General features: G+C 38.6%; 1 protein-coding gene across 5 annotated transcripts in view; it reads left to right on the forward strand.

The window, feature by feature from the left end:
- arhgap32b (Rho GTPase activating protein 32b) overlaps nucleotides 1–20,537 on the forward strand; it is a 232,415-nt gene that overhangs the window by 207,200 nt on the left and 4,678 nt on the right. For all 5 annotated transcript variants that reach the window (XM_057820954.1, XM_057820953.1, XM_057820955.1 and 2 more), the window contains 9 exons: nucleotides 3,936–4,080; nucleotides 4,204–4,286; nucleotides 6,283–6,390; nucleotides 6,470–6,615; nucleotides 6,703–6,904; nucleotides 8,408–8,553; nucleotides 8,647–8,721; nucleotides 10,652–11,434; nucleotides 16,409–17,058. In XM_057820954.1, the coding sequence (XP_057676937.1) occupies nucleotides 3,936–4,080; nucleotides 4,204–4,286; nucleotides 6,283–6,390; nucleotides 6,470–6,615; nucleotides 6,703–6,904; nucleotides 8,408–8,553; nucleotides 8,647–8,721; nucleotides 10,652–11,434; nucleotides 16,409–17,058 (2,338 nt within the window). The remainder of the gene's footprint in view (nucleotides 1–3,935; nucleotides 4,081–4,203; nucleotides 4,287–6,282; nucleotides 6,391–6,469; nucleotides 6,616–6,702; nucleotides 6,905–8,407; nucleotides 8,554–8,646; nucleotides 8,722–10,651; nucleotides 11,435–16,408; nucleotides 17,059–20,537) is intronic.

Raw genomic sequence — 20,537 nt, forward strand, 5'->3', positions numbered from 1 at the left:
GCTTGATAACACACATCACTTAAAAGTTAGGATTTTTTCCCACGTGTTTCAATTCAATTTCTATTTGTGTCAAGCCATTTTTAAGTTCTAATTAAGTTTTAAGTTAGTCTAAACTGTAAGTCCTGATAGGATTTTTGAGTTTTGCAGTGTTAAAAATAAATGTATGATACAGGCTGTATTGGAGCACATTAGGGACCAGGGCTACTTAGTGTTTTATCCAGCAATGACTACTGAGCTAAAATTGATAGTTAGCACTGTTGAGTTTTTATTTTACACCCTCATCACTCCACAACGCTATGTTATGTTAAAGCCTGTATGTAAGACGCGTTAGCCACGCATCGAAAGTGGTCATATTTAATAGAAACTAGTGCTGCAACGATTAATCGATTAACTCGAGTATTCGGTTAGAAAAAAAAATATTTGAATTAAATTTTTTTGCTTCGAGTATTCGTTAAATTAAAGTGGCGTTGTAATGTTTATTTTGAAAGTGTTTGTATTTAGTTTTATTGATTAGGATGGATACACTGCCCTCTGGTCTGCCTCTTTTCACATGGTTGAATCCAACTGCTCCCTGCTAAGACCAACCTAAGCTAAGTTTTTGTTTGAGCTAATGTTTTTTAATGCATTCATAATTTAGTTTATAGGTATATTTTTGTTTTTGTGGGAATATGTGTCTGAACCATTTGTTTAAGAGCATTGTAAAAGAAACTTTAGGATTTTATAGCATTTAAGATAGCGGACCTTTTCTATGTAAGTTAGCCATTTGGTCTTTTGTTGTACATAGATCCTCATTTTTAATTTTTTTTTATATACCGTTTGAGGCTCAGCTCAGGTATTTTAATTTTTCATGTTCCTTATCCGATTACTCGATTATTCGAACTAACCAGTCCATCGATTAATCGACTACTAAAATATTCGACAGCTGCGGCCCTAATAGAAACCTAGCCCTCCGCAGGGCTAACGTTACTTGAGCTAGTGAAAGTAAGGTTAATCTTATTTATTAGCGCTTAGTGCTCTTTATTAGCGCTTAGCCTAAGCTCTACTGCTTTAATATGGCGGCTGTTTACTAACGCTGCCCAGACATGGCCGAGTCTGTCAATTTGCATCTAGTTCAACATACATGTGATCTCTATGAGACTCATCAGACGCTACCTGCTACCAACGTAGCATAGTGCGGGCTAGTATTTAGCAACGTCGGCGTCGTTTGGAGCGGCTGTCGGCTGCAGTGTTTTTTTTTTTGTTTTTTTTTGCTTCTTCCTCTACGCACGTGACATCAGCGCGTTGTCCCGCATTAAAATTAGTCCGAGCAAAACGTGATGCTTAGAGCTGTCAAAATAAACGATTACTCGAGGTGAATAAAATTACTCGGATCAGTTTTTAAACTCGAGTTACTCGAGTTGCTCGAGTATTCGTTTCAGCTCTAGATCACACCATAGTCCTTCTTACAACTGACATTTATTAGTTTGTCACCATCAAACTATGAACACACTATTAGAAAATACAATACTGACAAAGAGCATACAATAATGCTATTAAGTAAATCAATAGAGATATATTTGCTTGCAAAAACATTTGTCAATGGCTGTGCATAATATCGAGAGAAATAAGGTCCAAATCTTGTGCAATGCAACAAGGAAAACAGCAGCTACTAACATATTGGCCCGAATATGAGACGGTGTTTTTTACATTGAAATAAGATTGAAAAAGTGGGGGTTGTCTTATATTCGCGGTCTAGACATTATACCCATTCATGACGTTAGATGGCGACAGATATCAGTGATGCGATGTTCTGTCATGACAGATCTCAGCTACTTTCAAATTTTTTCCTTATTCAGATTTTTTTAAAGACTACCGTTACAGTTAGACTTCACTTTGATGGTTAATGCAGTTATTGCAATTTGTTGTTTTATCACAATAGATTGGTTTATTCACATTTCAAAAACCAGAAGCCATTCATTTACGAATATGATTGCACTTTAGTTTACATATTTAAATGTTAATATTATATTAAGATTTGAATGAGGCAAAATAACATGCTTTTTCTCTCAAATACATTGTTATAATCATTTGTTTCAGATGTACTGCAATTATTTTCTGTATAAAAATTAATTTGGTGTTCAAAAAGTCTTTTTTCAAACTTGAGTCTTGAAAAAGAGGGGGTCGTCTTGTAATCAGGGCCGTTTTATATTCGGGCCAATACGGTAGTTGCACCGGTCCAGCAGTGAAAACGAATGCTGCTCAATAAATTACCGTGCTAATAGTGAGCTAACAGGGGGAGTCGGGGGCATCAAAGAGGCCACACTGTTTTACCGTTTCTCTGCCTTCTTGAAATGCTCACTGGCGTTCACCCCCGCTTCCCAACGTGGAAGCACTGCTCGAAACTGACAAAAAATTGTGGTGGTGTAACGTCAAACAAGTACGACTGCAACAAAGGAAAGCGCACCACACATATACTGTAGTGTAATGAAATACCAGATATGCATACAATAACTGAAGAGATCAACCATTTAGATTAATTAGATCCAATAAATAACAACATTAAATGACAAATAATACACTGTACATCAATGCTGAGAGGTGGCGGACGAGACACTGATAAGCGACTTCAAAGAAAAAAGAAAAAAAAAAAGGACTTGAGAAGAAACAGCTGACAAAACATGCGTCATTAAGTCGAAATCTCGTAAACCGGGTATGTAGTAACCCGTGGACTACCTGCTTTTAGTTTTATTGATTTGGGAGGATACATTTGCCCTCTGGTGGCATCTGTGAATATGACATAACTTTTGTCTGGCTGAAGAGCAGCTGCTCCCTGTTAAGGACAACATAAGGCTTAAGTTAGTTTTTTGTTCGAACCAGTATGTAATTTAGTTTAGAGGTATATTTAGCAGTTTTAGGCGGAAATGTGTTTGAACAATTTGTTAAGAGAATTAAAAATAAAATTTAACACACAAAAAAAAAGTTTGCAGACTTTTGCTATGCCAGTTATGTAAATTTAGTAGATCATGTTAACCTATCAATTTAACTAACTAGACATTTAAACTCCAAATGTTTTGTGTTAAATGTTTTATTGTTGAAATGTGTCTTTTGTGTTGTAGCTATACAAAAAATCTAAATGTGGAAAAATTAAAAATCATTAAAAAAAATTTGAATTAAGATCATTTATTTTTTTATATAGTTTTACCATTTACGCTTGGCAATTTAAACTTATTTTTTAAATCATTTATTGCTCTTGTGACATGAAAGTGGAATTCTTAAGAGTTTGAAGAAACACTCAGGTATTTTGTTTTGTTTTTGCATTTAATGCTCTTTTTGAAAGTGCAATCCTGATGCCAATGAATGCACAGCTCAAAATTAATGTTATTGCAAGCATAAACTTCTTTGTTTTCCATCTCATAAAATTATTCTGCCAAGCATTTAATGTTTGTTATCCGATTACTCGATTAATTGAACTAATTATCAATGGATTATTCGATTACTTAAATAATTGATAGCTCCAGCCCTATTTGTATGCTTTAAATCAAAACAAATAGCGTATTGATACCTGTATGAAATCACAGTGGCTTTCCTGAAGGGAAGAACTGCTCTTTAAAAGAGCTGTAATTCAGTGGATCAGTGGATTCAGATGCTCCATAAACACAGTCAGTGACAGGCAAAAACAGAAACTATACTTTTTTTCTCAATCGATAGACACCAATTGATCAATTTTAGTCCGTCTGGCTACATTAACTGAATTAGTCTCACATGAAAGCATAATTGCAAACTTGGATGGTAACCACACACAAATGTACAGACTGAATGTGTATATATATATATATATAATTTTTTTTTTACTCCTGTGTCAAACCTTGAATTGAAAGCATTGTTAATAAAATGAACTTCATTGTTTTTTTACTCTCGACCCTCCCTCTTTCTCTGTTGTTTCTGTCCCTCATTAGGCACGAGTTTGACTCTGAGCAAATTCCCGACCTGACCAAGGATGTTTACATCCAGGACATCCACTGTGTTGGCTCGCTGTGCAAGCTCTACTTCAGAGAACTGCCCAACCCCTTGCTTACCTATCAGCTCTATGAAAAATTTTCTGTAAGTTAAAAGGAAGTAAAGATTGTATATTTCTGATCTGTTTGAAATCATGAAACCTGCTCTGTCGCCCTATGGTGACAAATAACACTGGTCCACTCACTTGCGTGTGTGTTCATTGTGCAGGAGGCCGTATCAGCAGCAACAGATGAAGAACGACTTATTAAAATCCATGACGTCATCCAGCAACTTCCTCCTCCACATTACAGGTCAGAATAGTGGCACACTGCCTCCCTGTGACATAAGGAGTGCATTCCAGCACTAGTTTACATTCTGTCAAATGTATAAATCCAAATAACTGTTCCATATCACAGAGGAAGAATTTGAATATTGAGTTGTTAGTTCATTGTAGTTTTGCATCAATACCAATTTTTTGGGCTCCCGATTCTACTCCCAGTTGTGTTGTATCAGTCGGTACCTTACCAATAACAGACTATTTAAAAGCATAGACAAAAAGCATATGGCGGAAAACACAGACAAGACTGAAAAAGCAGTTTCTGCTCTTGCACTCCTCTTTAAAAGAAACTGCTGTATTTTAAGCCAAAACAACTGTTGTGGTTGACAGAACAATATGTCAATATACTGCCATAGCAGATTCATGGTGCATTAAGCCCCCAAACTATTTTTAATTTGTCCGTTTTACCCTGGAAACTCCCGTTTACAGATGTCGCGCAACCACTTTTGTTTCAACACTTCATAATAATATTGACGGGGCGCGGGGCCGATAAATAGTGTGCCTGCATTGTTGGCGAGGCCGTCAAAGCTGATTGAATGGAATCACGGACAAAGAGCTTTTTTCGTTGAAAATTCTTGTGAATAAATGCTTAAATCCCTGAATTCTTTATAGATACGGACGAAAAACAGTCTCGATTCTTGGTTAAAAGCAAAATAAAATGTGCAGTTAGCATTTATTTTACGTAAACATGTCAAAGTACAATGCTAGTCTGTTAGTAAATGTAGCTAGCGGCCGCCTTATGTTAAGTTTTTCCGGTGAAAATTCTTGTGAAAAAAATGCCTAAATCCCTGAATTCTTTATAGCTATGGACTCAAAACAGTCTCGATTCTTGGTTAAAAGCAAAAAAAAAGTGCAGATAGCATTTATTTTACGTAAATATGTCAAAGTACAATGCAGGCTTTCTTATGTAAAATTCTTGTGAATAAAAGCTTAAATCCCCGAATTCTTAATAGATATGGACGTAAAACAGTCTTGATTCTTGGTTAAAAGCAACAAAAAAAATTTGCAAATCACTCCTGAAACAATCCTTCCTGTTTGTATATGGTACAGCTGTCGTACTTTTTAAACAGGAATCCGGCGTTATTTTGCTGCATGCGTGTTTGTGAATAGCTCCTCTGGATGTGAGCGGCCCCTTACTTAAAGCAAGGCGCAGTGCATCTGACCCGTCAAAAGTCTATGGTTTGAATTTTACAGACGTAAACATTTTGAGTAGTCGACTAAAACTAAATGAAATCTTCAATGAAAACTAGACAAAGACGAACACATTTTAAAATGAGTAAAATATGATAGATATTAACATTAGAAAATAGAAATAAAGTAAGATAAGTGGTAGGTAGAGTGAGAAAAAAGGAGATAGAACTCAGTGGCTATACTTCCCCCAGCTTTATAGCTTCTAGTGCAGCTTAGACTAAACTTTGAGTCTACTCCGACTTCAACTAGCCTGACCATAAGCTTTGCTGAATAGGAATGTTTTTAATCTAATCTTAAATGTGCAGACTGTCTCGGCTTCTGTAATATTAGCTGGAAGCTGATTCCATAAAACAGGGGCTTGGTGGCTAAAGGCTCTAGCTCCGACAGTACTCTTAGAAACCCTGGGAACTACCAGTAGACCTGCATTCTGAGAGCGGCGTGTTCTGTTGGGGCGGTATGGAACCAGCGCATCAGAGATATAAGATGGCCCCAACCCATTAATGGTCTTAAATGTAAGAAGGAGGATTTTAAATTTAATTCTAAACTCGACTGGAAGCCAGTGAAGGGCCTGGAGCACAGGGGTGATGTGCTCTCTACTATTGGTTCCTGTTAAAAGTCTTGCTGCTGCATTTTGGACAAGCTGAAGACCTTTTAGGGAACTTTTAGGACAAGCTGCAAGTAGGGAGTTACAGTAATCCAATCTCGATGTAACGAACGCGTGAATTAATTTTTCTGCATCGCTTTTAGATAAAATATTTCTAATTTTGGCTATGTTTTAGAACTCTAGAGTTTCTCATGAGACACCTGTCCCGCCTGGCGGCATTCAGCTACATCACCAACATGCACAGTAAAAACCTGGCGATTGTCTGGGCCCCCAACCTGCTGAGGTGAGATTTGAAATTGCTCAAGGTTGCATTTTTGCTTGAATATTGTATCTATTATTGTGTCTTTTGTTTGTGTTCTCAGATCAAAACAGATTGAATCGGCATGCTTCAGTGGCACAGCAGCCTTCATGGAAGTTAGAATCCAGTCGGTTGTGGTTGAGTTCATTCTCAACCATGTGGATGTGCTGTTCAGCACCAAACTTAGCTCATTAATTCGTGAGGGAGCAGGTATGACCATAAAAATGCTTCAGCCTGATGCCTGAGTCAGTGTTGCCTCTACTTACACAGTAATGGTTTTCCGCATCACATCTACAGGTCATAACACATTGTCACGGCCAAAGTCCCTGCTGGTTTCATCACCATCTACTAAACTTCTAAGTTTGGAGGAGGCTCAGGCTAGAACTCAGGCTCAGATCAACTCTCCAGTTACTGAAGATAGCAAGTACATTGAGGTTGGCGAAGGTCCTGCAGCCCTGCAGGGCAAGTTCCACACCGTCATAGAGTTTCCCACAGAGAGGTTTGTCTACTAATTATTATTCTAGAATATATTATTTGTTTTAATCATGTTTTTTTTTTAAGTCAAAGATAGACAAAATTGAAAGAAACAGAAAATTGGTAATGCACACTAACTTTTCTGATAAAATGCTGGATTCCAACTGCCTTCACAGGCGAATGTTTGAAATTGACCTTTCGCAAAAGCTCCGCTCCCTTTAGTTACTTTTGCTAAGACGAGAAGCTTCATGACTCCAGACAAAGGATGTCCCAATCGCATATTTTTGCACCCAAGTCCAGTGTTTTTTGTTTTTTTTTTAAAACAAAAAGTTCCAAACATTTTACAGTACTGTTCTGTCTACAGTACTTTCTCCTCCTCTTTTTCCAGGAGTGTTGCTGAGGATCAAATATTTTTTTGTTTGTTTCTTTTGGCAATCCCAATGTATTTCTGGATTATTTTGTTACTTTTTAGCTCTTAAAAAATCTATATGTGTACCGCTCAGAACAATTTCCTTTTAAACTGCCCTATAGCCATTGTATATCCTCCAATAAAACACAAAGCTCGATCTTTTCTTGTTTTTTATATGAAGTAATTCATTTAAATATGAAACTAACAAAGAAACATTCATGCATTCGACACAACTGTGCAATACACACCGGTATACAAATACCATGTAGACACCACACCTCACTTGAGTTACAAGTTATAAGTACAGTGATCCCTTATGTTTCGCGGTTAATGGGGACCAGAACCCACCGCAATAAGTGAAAACCCGTGAACTAGTTGTAAATTACATTTTATAAGACATGTTTTTTCACTTTTTTCCCCAAAGTATAATTTAAAAACTTCAAGTGTAATAATTATGATAGGTTTTAAACATGTTACTGTTCTGCCGAATTATTTTTAAACAACAATAAAGTAGTCGTAGAAAAATGCTTGGCTTTATTAAATGCTTCACTGAGTGAGTCAACTCAAATCCGCTTGGAGCTGCTCACTTACACTCAATTAGTTGCCACAGCTACTGTTTAACAAGTTAAACGATGATTAACGCATGCGGCGCTTCAAAGTTCGTGACTCTGGCAGCAGCATGATCTGACAAACTCTCGGGTGCCCCATTGACTAATTCAGGGGTGCCCAACTCCGTTCCTCGGGAGCCCGTATCCAGCTTGTTTTCCATGTCTCCCTCCTCCAACACACCTGACTCAAATAATCAGGACCGTTATCAGGCTTCTGCAGAGCTTGCTGATTAGCTGATCATTTGATTTAGGTGTGTTGAAGGAGGGAGGGAGACATGGTAAATCAGCTGGACAGGTGCTCTCGAGGACCAAACTTGGGCACCCCTGAATTTGACAATGGGCACCCGAGATTTTGTCAGATTATGCTCCCCGAGTTAGCGAAAGGTCAATTGTACTCTATGGATTTATACAACCTTTGCATGGTTTTTGACAGATCTTTTTTAGCATTGTAAACCGGTAACTGATTTTTCTTCTTTTTTTTTTCCCTTTTCCAAAATTAATATTATTACAGGAAGAGGCCTCCTGTTAAATCGAAAAAATCTCCTGTGGGTAGTTGGCGTTCTTTTTTCAACCTTGGCAAGTCTTCCTCCCTGTCCAAGCGAAAGCTGCAACGCAACCCGAGTGAGCCCAATGAACTAAAGGCAATGGCTCTCACTGGTGTGTATTTCCTTTCGCAACAGAATTTTGTCATTAGCTTTATTATTGAGCTATATTTCCAGGCTAAATACTTTCTTGAACCAAATGTTTCAGGTGGCAGAGGAGATACGGCTACGTTGAGATCAGCTAAAAGTGAAGAGTCACTGAGTTCTCTACATAACGTTGAAGGTAAAGCTTTTTGAGATTGTCACATGATCATCATCATCTTTCTTTCGGTTGGGCCGTCGTCTCTGCCAACTAGGGCTGTTTTGACTCATCGGTGTCTCATTTTCAGAAGAAACAACTATTTTTGATAGTCGATAAATCGTTTCAAGATATTGTTGAGCTTTGTGCCTATTCATAGCAAATATTCTCACGTTTTTGTTTTATTTTTTAATATATTTAATATTCAATGAAAAAAACTAATGTAAGAAAACAAACATTGTCTGTTTTTTTTCATTTGTTTGTTTTGTACCGTATTTTCGCACTTTCAGCGCACCTAAAAGCCTTCCATTTACTCAAAAGCCCTTTATATACGGATCAGAATTGGTTACTCATGGCATGACATTCCCTTTAGCGTAGCTTCATCTAGTGGATCCATAAAGGTACTACAACAACAACTGGGTGAGCTAAAAACAACTTTTTAACAGTCCATTAAAACCAAGAGTGATTGAACAGAAATATTTTATTCATAGTAATTGGAACCTTTAAAAATGCAATTTAGGAAAAAAATATGGAATTGTCATTTAAAAAATGATGTCCTTTAGAGTACTTCCTCCTACGTGCATCAATTCTTGAAAACTGCTGTTGACCACTCAAAATTAAAAAAAAAAAAAAATGGAATTTTTGCATATTGGCAGACATGAGCATGTGGCAAAACTTGAGCAAGTAAACAATTTTCCATTTTAGTAACCATGTGAATTCAGAAATCCAGCTCAGATGAGGAATCTCTGTAGCAGATTTCAAGAATGCATTCGTACAGGAGCACGCCATTTAAAGAACATCATTTAAAAAAAAAAAAAAAAAGCAAATTCCATCACTCTCTTAATTGGCATGTTTTAAGGTTTAGATTACTATGAATAAAATATTTTTTCTTCCATCACTTTGTTTTATTGGATTGTTAAAAAGTTCCCGTTTTTTAGGTCACACTGTGTCTGAATTAATATTTGTTATTCATGGCATGACATTCCCTTTAGCGCAGCTCCATCTAATGGCTGCATAACACAACCTCAATAACTACTAATACTAATGTGCCTTATGGTGTGCCCGATATATACACTGCTGGCCAAAAGTATCGGCATCCCTGCAATTCTGTCAGATAATGCTCAATTTCTCCCACAAAATGATTGTAATTATAAACGCTTTGGTAGTAATATCTTCATTTATTTTGCTTGCAATGAAAAAAAACAAAGAGAATGAAAAAAAAAATCATTATTATTTTACACTAAACTTCAAAAATGGGTCAGACAAAAGTATTGGCGCCCTCAGCCTAATACTTGGTAGCACAACCTTTAGCGAAAATAACTGCGAACAATCGCTTCCGGTATCTATCAATGAGTTTCTTATAATGCTCTGCTGGAATTTTAGACCATTCATTTTTTGGCCAACTGCTCAAGGTCTCTGAGATTTGAAGGGTGCCTTGTCCAGACTGCAATCTTCAGATCTCTCCACAAGTGTTCTATGGGGTTCAGGTCTGGACTCATTGCTGGCCACTTTAGAAGTCTCCAGTGCTTTCTCTCAAACTATTTTCTAGTGCTTTTTGAAGTGTGTTTTGGGTCATTGTCCTGCTGGAAGACCCATGACCTCTGAGGGAGACACAGTTTTCCCGTATTGGGCCCTACATATGCTGCAAAATTTGTTGGTAGTCTTCAGACTTCATAATGCCATGCACACGGTCAAGCAGTCCAGTGCCAGAGGAAGCAAAGCAACTCCAAATAAATGAAGATATTAATACCAAACTATTTGTAATTGCAATCATTTTATGGGAGAAATTGAGCTTTATCTGACAGAATTGCAGGGGTGCCAATAGTTTTGGCCAGCAGTGTATTTGGTTAGATTGTAGCTATTGCCTTGGCAAACGCCTACTTTCTCATCTTTCTTGTCTTTTTTATTTCACCAGGAGAATCAAAAGTGTATCGTCCAAGGCGGCCACGGTCAAGCAGCGATGCCCTTTCGACTTCATTCAATGCAGAGTTGTTGGACGGTCGACAGCACTGCAACTCTTACGACAACCTAGGAGCCGCAGAGGACAGCGACGGAGACGATGGGCCCATCTGTGTACCCGCTCTGATCTCGCCTCCACGCTCCGCTGGTGAAGAAGTGGACCTCAGCCCCCCAGACATCGGCATGGCCTCCTTGGACTTTGACCCCATGTCTTTCCAGTGCAGCCTCCCTGACGCGGCTTATGCGTTTCCCCTGGTGGATCCGCATGCAGGGGCTGAAGGTTCCACATTGAAGAGGAGCCCTGGTACACTTTGGGGAAAGACTAACGGATCAGACCTCATCTCTTCCTCCTTCCTCGACAACTTGACATCATCCTTGTTGTCCACAGAGAAAGTAGAAAGTCAGAAACTCACCACTTCCTATTCATACTCTGATAAACCCACACAAGCTGTGTCGCCCATTCGGAATCTAAAGACTGTAACTTCTGTCTCTTCAGAGCTTTTATCTGTAGAGGTGCCTGACAGGATTACCAGCGAAGAGGTGGGAGCTCCAGAAATGTTATCTCCTCCCAAAGCAGGAAAAGACTCTCCTATTTCTGTAAAAGCTGAGCCATCGCTAATTGAAGCTTTTCAAATGGAGCTGCACTCCAAACTGGCAACCCTTGACAGTGCTGACTGCGAAGAATTAAACCGAGAGGACTCTTTTCAACAGGTGTCAAATGGAACCCAGAACCTTAAAGGTAACAAAATTGGTGCTTTAAACATATCATTAGGTTTCCCTGTCTCAGAGAATAGCGCATACAGTACCATTTCATATCAGCAGATGGTTAGAGTAGCCAAAAATTTTACTCCACGAAGAATAGCGTTACTTCAAAATAATATTAATCATGTAAAGTAGGGATGTACCGAAAGTTGGAAATACTTGGCCGAAAAATCGAAAGAACAAAAAATACACATGCATATAATTATTTTATTCAATTTTTTTTTTTAAAGTATTTAATTTCATTATTTTCCAATGACTGCCCTTTGCCTTGGCATTGGTTCCGATTCTGAAACCCTATGGGAGGATGCGGTGGCGGTTCTAGGATTTTTCGGAAATACGGACCCCATGTTACCTTCAGGGGCCAAGTGTCACTGCCATCTTTGTTCAGCGTTTGTTTTGGTCAACAAGGCAATTCGCAGAATATCCTGCGTGAGGCGGTAAAAAAAATCTGGTAAGACCTACTACTGGTAAAAACCAGTCAAGTTTGTAATAACAATAGAGCTGTCCCGACTAGTCGACATGGTCGACGTCATCGATGACGTAAATCCGTCGACGAGCACAACATCCCGTCGACGGCTAATGAAGGGTTAAAAAAATATATGCGTGGAAAGTTCAGAATGTCGCACGCTTGGTATGCAAGCGGGGAAAGCGGCACAAAGCCAAAAAAGCGCACTAGAGTCCAAAACATTGACTTATTTTTAAAGAAACAAAGGAGGGTACACTGTTGTGTCCTGTCTCTTCAATGCCAAGCTTGGCTGCACGTCGGCCGTGAATGATAACGACAGGACATTGTAAGTCCGTCTAACTAACTAATGATGTTTTATTGAAGTTGCTAAGCCTGTCGCGATATGCAATAAGTCCATTTATCGCGTGGTAAATAAAAATGAGGGCGGTCATTTTCATGGTTGCGTTTTATCGCTGCGTGTGTGCGTGCGTACATTTGTGCATGCGTGCTGATGGTTTTCTCTCATCAACACGCTGTAGAATTAAAGTTCAGACATACAAAATAGGAAAACACATCTATTTTAAACACTATATATGTTAGCATTGCTACTTTGAGGTGAATGGGGAAAAAAGACGACCTACTTTAGCCGGCTATAAAACAGGCAGCCTTCTCCAAAACTTGCAGTTAAAAGGTGACACTTCAAACATGAAAAATCGCTGGTTAACAGCATTTGCAAAAGGAAAAAAAATCTATTCCTGACAACACATGCAATGACAAAAAGTGCTTTTTTGCGGAGTGTAAAGCTTAAATTAGCGGTTTAGCGAACTTACTTCCGGTGAACATTTCAAAATAAAAGCTTGTAATGTTCGTCATATACGTAAATAACGATTTCTGGCGTTAATCTCACATACTTCAGATTCTACACTAAGAATACCTTTAAAATGACACCCTTTATGAAAATTCTGATTGGCAATGAATAATTATAATACTATTATATATAGTACTACAGTAAACTATAATATTAATGCTAGGTATTTTTTTAAGAATTGTTTTGAATCATTTTGGAAAGGTGAAGTCAGTGTTCTGAATCTGTTTACATTCCATTCTTTTGCACAAGTTAATTCTATCAGCATTTGAACTCATTGTTTAGTTGTGATTTATAATTGTTATTTATTTGTTTATTTGTACTTTAATCAAGAATTTAAGTGTTCCAAAATGTTGTTGTGAATTGACAAGCATAAAAAAAAAATTCATTGCTAAATTAGTTAAAAAAAAAAAATTAAAAAAAAATTATAAGATTAGTCGACTAATCGTAAAAATAGTCGGCTGACTAATCGGGAGAAAATTAAGTCGTTTGGGACAGCCCTAAATAACAATAATTTAATCATAATGTGTGCACATACAGTTGTGGTCCAAAGTTTACATACACTTGTGAAGAACATAATGTCATGGCTCTCTTGAGTTTCCAGTTATTTCTACAACTCTGATTTTTCTCTGATAGAGTGATTGGAACAGATACTTCTTTGTCACAAAAAAAATTCATGAAGTTTGGTTCTTTTTTGACTTTACTATGGGTGAACAGAAAAAAGTGATCAAATCTGCTGGGTCAAAAATATACATACAGCAGCGCTAATATTTGGTAACATGTCCTTTGGCCATTTTCACTTCAATTAGGCACTTTTGGTAGCCATCCACAAGCTTCTGGTTGAATCTTTGACCACTCCTCTTGACAGAATTGGTGCAGTTCAGTTAAATTTGATGGCTTTCTGACATGGACTTGTTTCTTCAGCATTGTCCACAAGTTCTCAATGGGGTTTAAGTCAAGGCCATTCGAAAACCTTAATTCTAGCCTGATTTAGCCATTCCATTACCACTTTTGATGTGTGTTTGGGGTCATTGTCCTGTTGGAACACTCAACTACGCCCAAGACCCAATCTTCGGGCTGATGACTTTAGGTTATCTTGAAGAATTTGAAGGTAATCCTCCTTCTTCTTTATTCCATTTACTCTCTGTAAAGCACCAGTTCCATTGGCAGCAAAACAGCCCCACAGCATAATACTACCACCACCGTGCTTGGCGGTAGGCATGGTGTACCTGGGGTTAAAGGCCTCACCTTTTCTCCTCCAAACATATTGCTGGGCATTGTGGCCAAACAGCTCGATTTTTGTTTCGTCTGACCACAGAACTTTCCTCCAGGAGGTCTTATCTTTGTCCATGTGATCAGCAGCAAACTTCAGTCGAGCCTTAAGGTGCCGCTTTTGGAGCAAGGGCTTCCTTCTTGCACGGCAGCCTCTCAGTCCATGGAGATGCAAAACACACTTGACTGTGGACACTGACACCTGTGTTCCAGCAGCTTCTAATTCTTGGCAGATCTGCTTTTTGGTGATTCTCGGTTGAATCTTCACCCTCCTGACCAATTTTCTCTCGGCAGCAGGTGATAGCTTGCGTTTTCTTCCTGATTGTGGCAGTGACAAAACAGTGCCATGCACTTTATACTTACAAACAATTGTTTGCACTGTTGCTCTTGGGACCTGCAGCTGCTTTGAAATGGCTCCAAGTGACTTTCCTGACTTGTTCAGGTCAATGATTGTTCAGGTCAATAATCACTCACAAGAAATTGCTAATTTGTGTTGCTGTACGTATATTATTGACCCAGCAGATTTGATCACTTTTTCTGTTCACCCATAATAAAGTCATAAAAGAACCAAACTTCATGAATGTTTTTTGTGACACAGTAGTATCTGTTCCAATCACTCTATCGGAGAAAAATCTGAGTTGTAGAAATAACTGGAAACTCAAGAGAGCCATGACATTATGTTCTTCACAAGTGTATGTAAACTTTTGACCACAACTGTAGACTTCATAATATATTGAAGGGGTGCAGGGCCGATTAATAGGAGGCCTATCTCCGTCAAAGCTGACCGAGTGGAAACACAAAGAGCTTTTTACGTTGAAAATTCTTGTGATTATATGCTTAAATCCCTGAATCCTTTATAGTTATGGATGTAAAGCGTTCTCGATACTTGGTTAAAAGCAACAACAACAAAAACGGGCAGTTAGCATTTATTTTATGTAAACATGTCGAATCTGCTGCTAATCTCTAAGCCACTGTGGCGCCGCCTTATCACCACAAAGAGCTTTTTACGTAGAAAATTCTTGTGAATAAATGCTTAAATCCCTGAATTCTTCATAGATATGAACGTAAAACAGTCTCGATTCTTGGTTAAAAGCAAAAAAAAAAAAATGGCAATTAGCATTTATTTTACCTAAATTTGCAAATTATGACACCAATGCCATAGCAGTTAATTTCTCCCTTTGATTTTTTTTTCACGTTTCAAAATGCATGCATAGTACGAAAATTATAATAATTACCTTGACTCCTCGAACAAATCACTCCTGAGACAATCCTTCCTGTTTGTATATGTCCTATCATATTTATATTTATACAGTTTTTGCCCAAAATAGCAACTTAGTGCAAGTTTTCAACAGCTAATAAATCACTGAATTTTCACATCAAAAAAATAAGATGGTTCTGTATTCTTTCCTCAAGTTACTAATTTTTCTCAACAAAAGCAAAATTTGCATTTTTTTTTTTATATCCAATCACAACTTGTTTAGGTTGAATTCCGATATCAGCACGGAGGCATGTCTTGTCGGCTATCTGGCCCTCGTCGTTTTTAGATTGAAATGTTACATAAAATAAAGTGCGTAAAATGCTAGGGTTTTTTTTGTATGGACGTAGGAATGTCTAAATTACTATTTTTTTTTGCCAAGAAAACAGGCAGTTGCCCGAAAATTACTTAATCGTTTGAATGTAAATTTACGCTACTATGTATAGATGGCGGCCATCACAAAACAGATATTTAAGTTGAAAATTCTTGTAAATCAATGCGTACATCCCTGAATTTCTATAGATATGAACATAGAACAGTCTAGATTCTTGGTTAAAAGCAAAAAATGGGCAGTTATCATTTTACGTGAACAGTTTGAGCTAAATTTGCGCTAATTTTTCCCATGCATTTTTTCATGTTTCAAAGTGATATGGGGCTATTTCATATAATAATTACCTTGAATCCTCGACAAAATCACTCTTTAGACACTCTTGCCTGCTTGTATGCAGTAAAACTTTTGTCCTTTTTCCACCTAAATCCGGAGTTTGAATGCAGCGTGTGTTTGAGTTTATCACAGTGAAAGCCAAATGCTCTGCCTGGGTTGCCCCCCAATAGAAGGCATGGCGCAATGTTTGTGGGAACTGTCTTGTCAACTGATGGTGAAGTCTATGTTGAAAACAATTAGATGTGAGTCTAGAAACCACAAGAATACACATTGGTTTCCAGATATCTCTTTTTGTTGTCTGTTTCTAAGAACCTTTAGGGTTCTTTTAGGAAATTTACCAGTAAACCATCACCATATTTAACTGCTGTATTTTCCAATCTTTTTCCAGATTTACACTTGCCTGCTTGCAATCTGTTTTGTTTTTCCAACTATTCCTTGTTTCTCTTCTAGGAGGAAAACATGCAGATCCAGACGCAAAAGATATGACCACACATTCCCTCAGCACTCTCGCTACCGTTTCAGCGCCGCCGCCCCCTGCTCCAAAAGAGGCGGAACGTGTCTTAGCCCTGGTTCTTGCTGAGTCAGCAGAGCAAGTCTCCGTACAGCCCCAGCAATGGTCTGCCGAGCACCTGACACCAGTGTCCCCTCTGCAGCCGCATGCTCCCGACATCCAGGTCTCACCGGGTCCGCTCTTCCAGACTTCCTATGAGGGGGGAGACAAACAAGGAAGTTCTGTGTCACAAAATATCACCGTCTCTTTCGTCACCCCCGTCCCGTGCATTCCTGCTTTGTCAAGTCTGTCAAAAGAACAGCAGGCGCTTGAGTTGACTAAAATGAAAACTAGGCCATCAGACAGTGCCAAGGCCATAAAAACTCCAGAAATTGACTCAATTTCTTCTGGTACACTTGATAAAAAGGTCTCTCAAAGTACAGTCAACCCAAATTCTCCTATCAGGAGTCCAGAAAGTCAGTCCTTTGTTGTACATGACTTGGTTTCCACCAGCATTACAGATACCAAACCACTGGCATTTGAAAGCAGTGCAGCCTTTCCCGGTAGCAGCATCAAAGACGCAAGAGGCTCACGACAACATCCTGTTGAGGTGAGTGGCCCATCTTCATCAGTTTCATCTTTATCACTAGATACCTATCTGCAAATCTGTTAGTCTTGTACGCACAACCTAAAATATGCTTGGATTTTTGTCCGACTGTGCAATTTACTTTGACACTTCTAGCCACATCCATCCAATAAAACTATAAATTATAGCGACCCTCCCTAATACTCGAATTTGATTCTTAACTCATTCACTCCCAGCCATTTTACTGGATTTTGACTGATTTTGCAAGGCCCACAGATAATTCTGTTCTATTGCTATATAAACATGGAACCCACCAAAAGAAAGATTACTCTTTTCTTTCAGCAGAAAAAACAAGTTAGTTGTTCCTTTTCCATTCTTTAGAAATCAGCATTAGAAAATAGCTGAGTTTGAGCAATTTTCCAATTTCTGATGAAAAAAACGGAGAAATTGAGCTTTTTGTGAAAGCATACATTTCAAACATAACTTTGACTTATACACAGCTATTTTTTGCTTTGTGACATCCCAAACATCTGAATAATGTAAAATAATGTAATGTAAAAATAAGTTAAACAACAAGACAAATAGAGCTTTTGATAGCAAAGTAACAATTTATTTACACATAACTAACTGAAAGATGACGCTGTTCTGGCCGCGAAAATTGGAAAAAAATAGAAAAAATTGAATCACGACCCAGAGATGTCTTTTTTGAAGGGGAAAAAAAAAACGTAAAAGACGTATAAATACGTCTTTGGGACACTGAAACGATGAAAAATAGAACTTATTTATACGTTTTTGGGAGCAAATGAGTGTGGTACCTCAACATACGATCGCAGCGACATACGATCCTACATCCGACGTAAAATTTACCGGGTGTTCCAAAATGGTTGACCCCAATCTAAATGCCCATATCTCTTAACTACTTGATGGATCTTAATGAAACTAAATACACTTTATGTTGAAGGTCATAAGTTTTATTGATCAAATTTACAAAGAAAAGTACAAATATTTGTTGGTTCTATGACCGATTTTCATAAATGTTCAGTATGAGCGCTGCCTGTGACTCTGCACACGTCGAGTGGATATTCAAGCTCGTGCCAAACTCGCTGGAAATGTTGGTGCCAAGTCCTAATTTGTTTTGTAGTTGGTGCCTTTCTATGCAAAATTTGTGAAAAAGACACGCTGCACTGTCTTCGGTGACTGAGTCCGAGCATACTCTAACACGCAAAATGCCTTTTCTTTTGAAGTGAACGGCATTTCTTAACCTGAAAAGATAGAAATGCTAAACGTTACACACAAAAACTTGAAACGTTTCTACACAAGCTGTGAAAATTTGAGGTTATTCCAACGTAAATTGTCAAAATTATTAGCCTACAAAATGGGGTCAAACATTTTGGAACACCCTGTACTTTGACATGACGACATGCTTGAAATACGATGATTTATGAAAGGGTCGCAATTTCCTTGTTTTCTCGCGAGACGGGCACAGGGCGGACTTTTTTGTTAGAGAAATCAACATGGTTCCCAAGGTGGTTAGTGCAGGTGGGGGAAAAAGGAAAAATGTGATGCTTACTATTGAAATTAAGAAAGAAATGATAGAAAAATATGAGCGTGTTGTGCATGTGAGGGAACTGGCTAGTCAACGCAGCTCACCGGTAACCCCCAACCCAACAACAACAGAACATGAAAAGCAAAAGTAAAAACTTCCTACTCTTCTGCACCTCTCACACCATCACATGAGTCACATGTAGGGTTGGGCATTGACCATCAAGCATCAATGGGATCTGGGACTAACCCGAGAACCGTTCGATTTTTTAAAATTTCTATTCCAAGTTTCGATGCCCTGACCGCCGACCAGAAAAAAATGCCTGCCGAACACCACGAAAAAGCCACATGAAGACTAGCTCAGTTATGAGCAAATCAAATGAAGTGGCTAATTTAGCTTAGCACAAAAACGTGTTGCTTCGCTTCCCATAAATGACAACAAAGTAACAGAATAAACACACTGAAATGATACCAGACCCTCTGTTAGAACGTGCAAACTTAGATTTTGTTTTATCAAGGGTTCCCAATGATGTGTAGTGCAGAGGTGTGCAATGTCTGTTCACCTCCAAGGATTCTTTTCCAACCAAAGTACTATGTTCTTTTTGCCTGCTGCTTCCAGTAAGTCACCACTAGGCGAAGCCAAGTGTACATAGCAAAACAAAAAGAAAACTGTTGAGTCCGGAGTTACAATAGTGACATCTTGTTGACGGATGAACAATATATCAGTTTAGAAAGAAATAAAACTTAAAGTGCGTACGACAGGAGAAAAAAAGTCTTAAATAGTATTATTATGTGAATTAGAATCATATTTTGAGACGATTCGACTATATACAACAATTTAGCAAAGTGCAGATGACAAGAAATTAGTTTTTTAATCTGCCGGTTAGCCACGCCTACCATTATAGGGCTGTAGCGTCCCCCACAGGTGGATGACGTCAGCGGGAGAATGGGCTCATCGGTTTTACTATTCAGCCCATTGAAGGGGAATTATTCACAACGAGGAAAACGCGACGAAGACAGCCGCCAAATGTCAGTGTTTCTGTCTCTCTACTCCAATATTTTTCCAGGATATTCTTTTTATCCAAGTATTTTTCCCCAATAGCTAAATAAATGGCATGGTCATGACAAATAACAGTCGTGTGCTAAATGGAATATGAAATAATAAAAATGCATTTATTCAGGACGACATTGCAAAATTACTCCATAATGGTCAAAAATGTTGACTCGATATTTTATGCCACCCAAGTCGGGCTTATGTCATTTCCCTTCCCCAGTTTCGGAGAATGTAAGCAGACATGCTAACCCGAACAGAGTGATGTTTCAAAGTCTTCGAAGCGGAAAATCACGCATAACTAGTCCAGATCATTTTCACGCATAACTAGCCCAGATCATTTCACATGACGACTGGGTTGTCGATTGTCTTCGTTGATCGGCAACACGCCCGGGGGCGAACAAGTTAGAGCTCGTCATTTGCCTGCTGGGGGCAGAGGGCTCGTTTGCGGGGAAGCAGCTGGACAATGACCAACGGACAAACCGGGCGACGTCGGAGGAGTGTGTGGCTGCCAAATGGTTAACACGAATAAGGCAAAATAATGCTTTACTACACGGCGAAGTCGTAAACAGCGAGGGACTCATAGGAGGGTGGCTGTAGTTATGCAGCTAACATGACAATATGTTTATGAGGAGAGCTTTTTACATGCCCATTCATGATCAAACGTAAGTAGTCCTTTATTTGGAGAAAGTTGGTAGTGTTTACTTTGTAATCGCTGTATTCGCGGGTATTTTTAACACAAAGTTGCAATTTCTCATCGGTTGGAAAATTTGACAGAACACCGGGCACATGAAAAGGGCAATAAGCCGAGTATAGTGCTCTCCCGGCGGGGGGATGTGCGACAAGCCGCCGGTCGTCAGCCAAGGGGACAGGGACCATGTCAGCCTCAAAATGCAAGCCACCTACATAT

Source organism: Corythoichthys intestinalis, chromosome 18 (assembly GCF_030265065.1).
Source record: "Corythoichthys intestinalis isolate RoL2023-P3 chromosome 18, ASM3026506v1, whole genome shotgun sequence".
NCBI lineage: Eukaryota > Metazoa > Chordata > Actinopteri > Syngnathiformes > Syngnathidae > Corythoichthys > Corythoichthys intestinalis.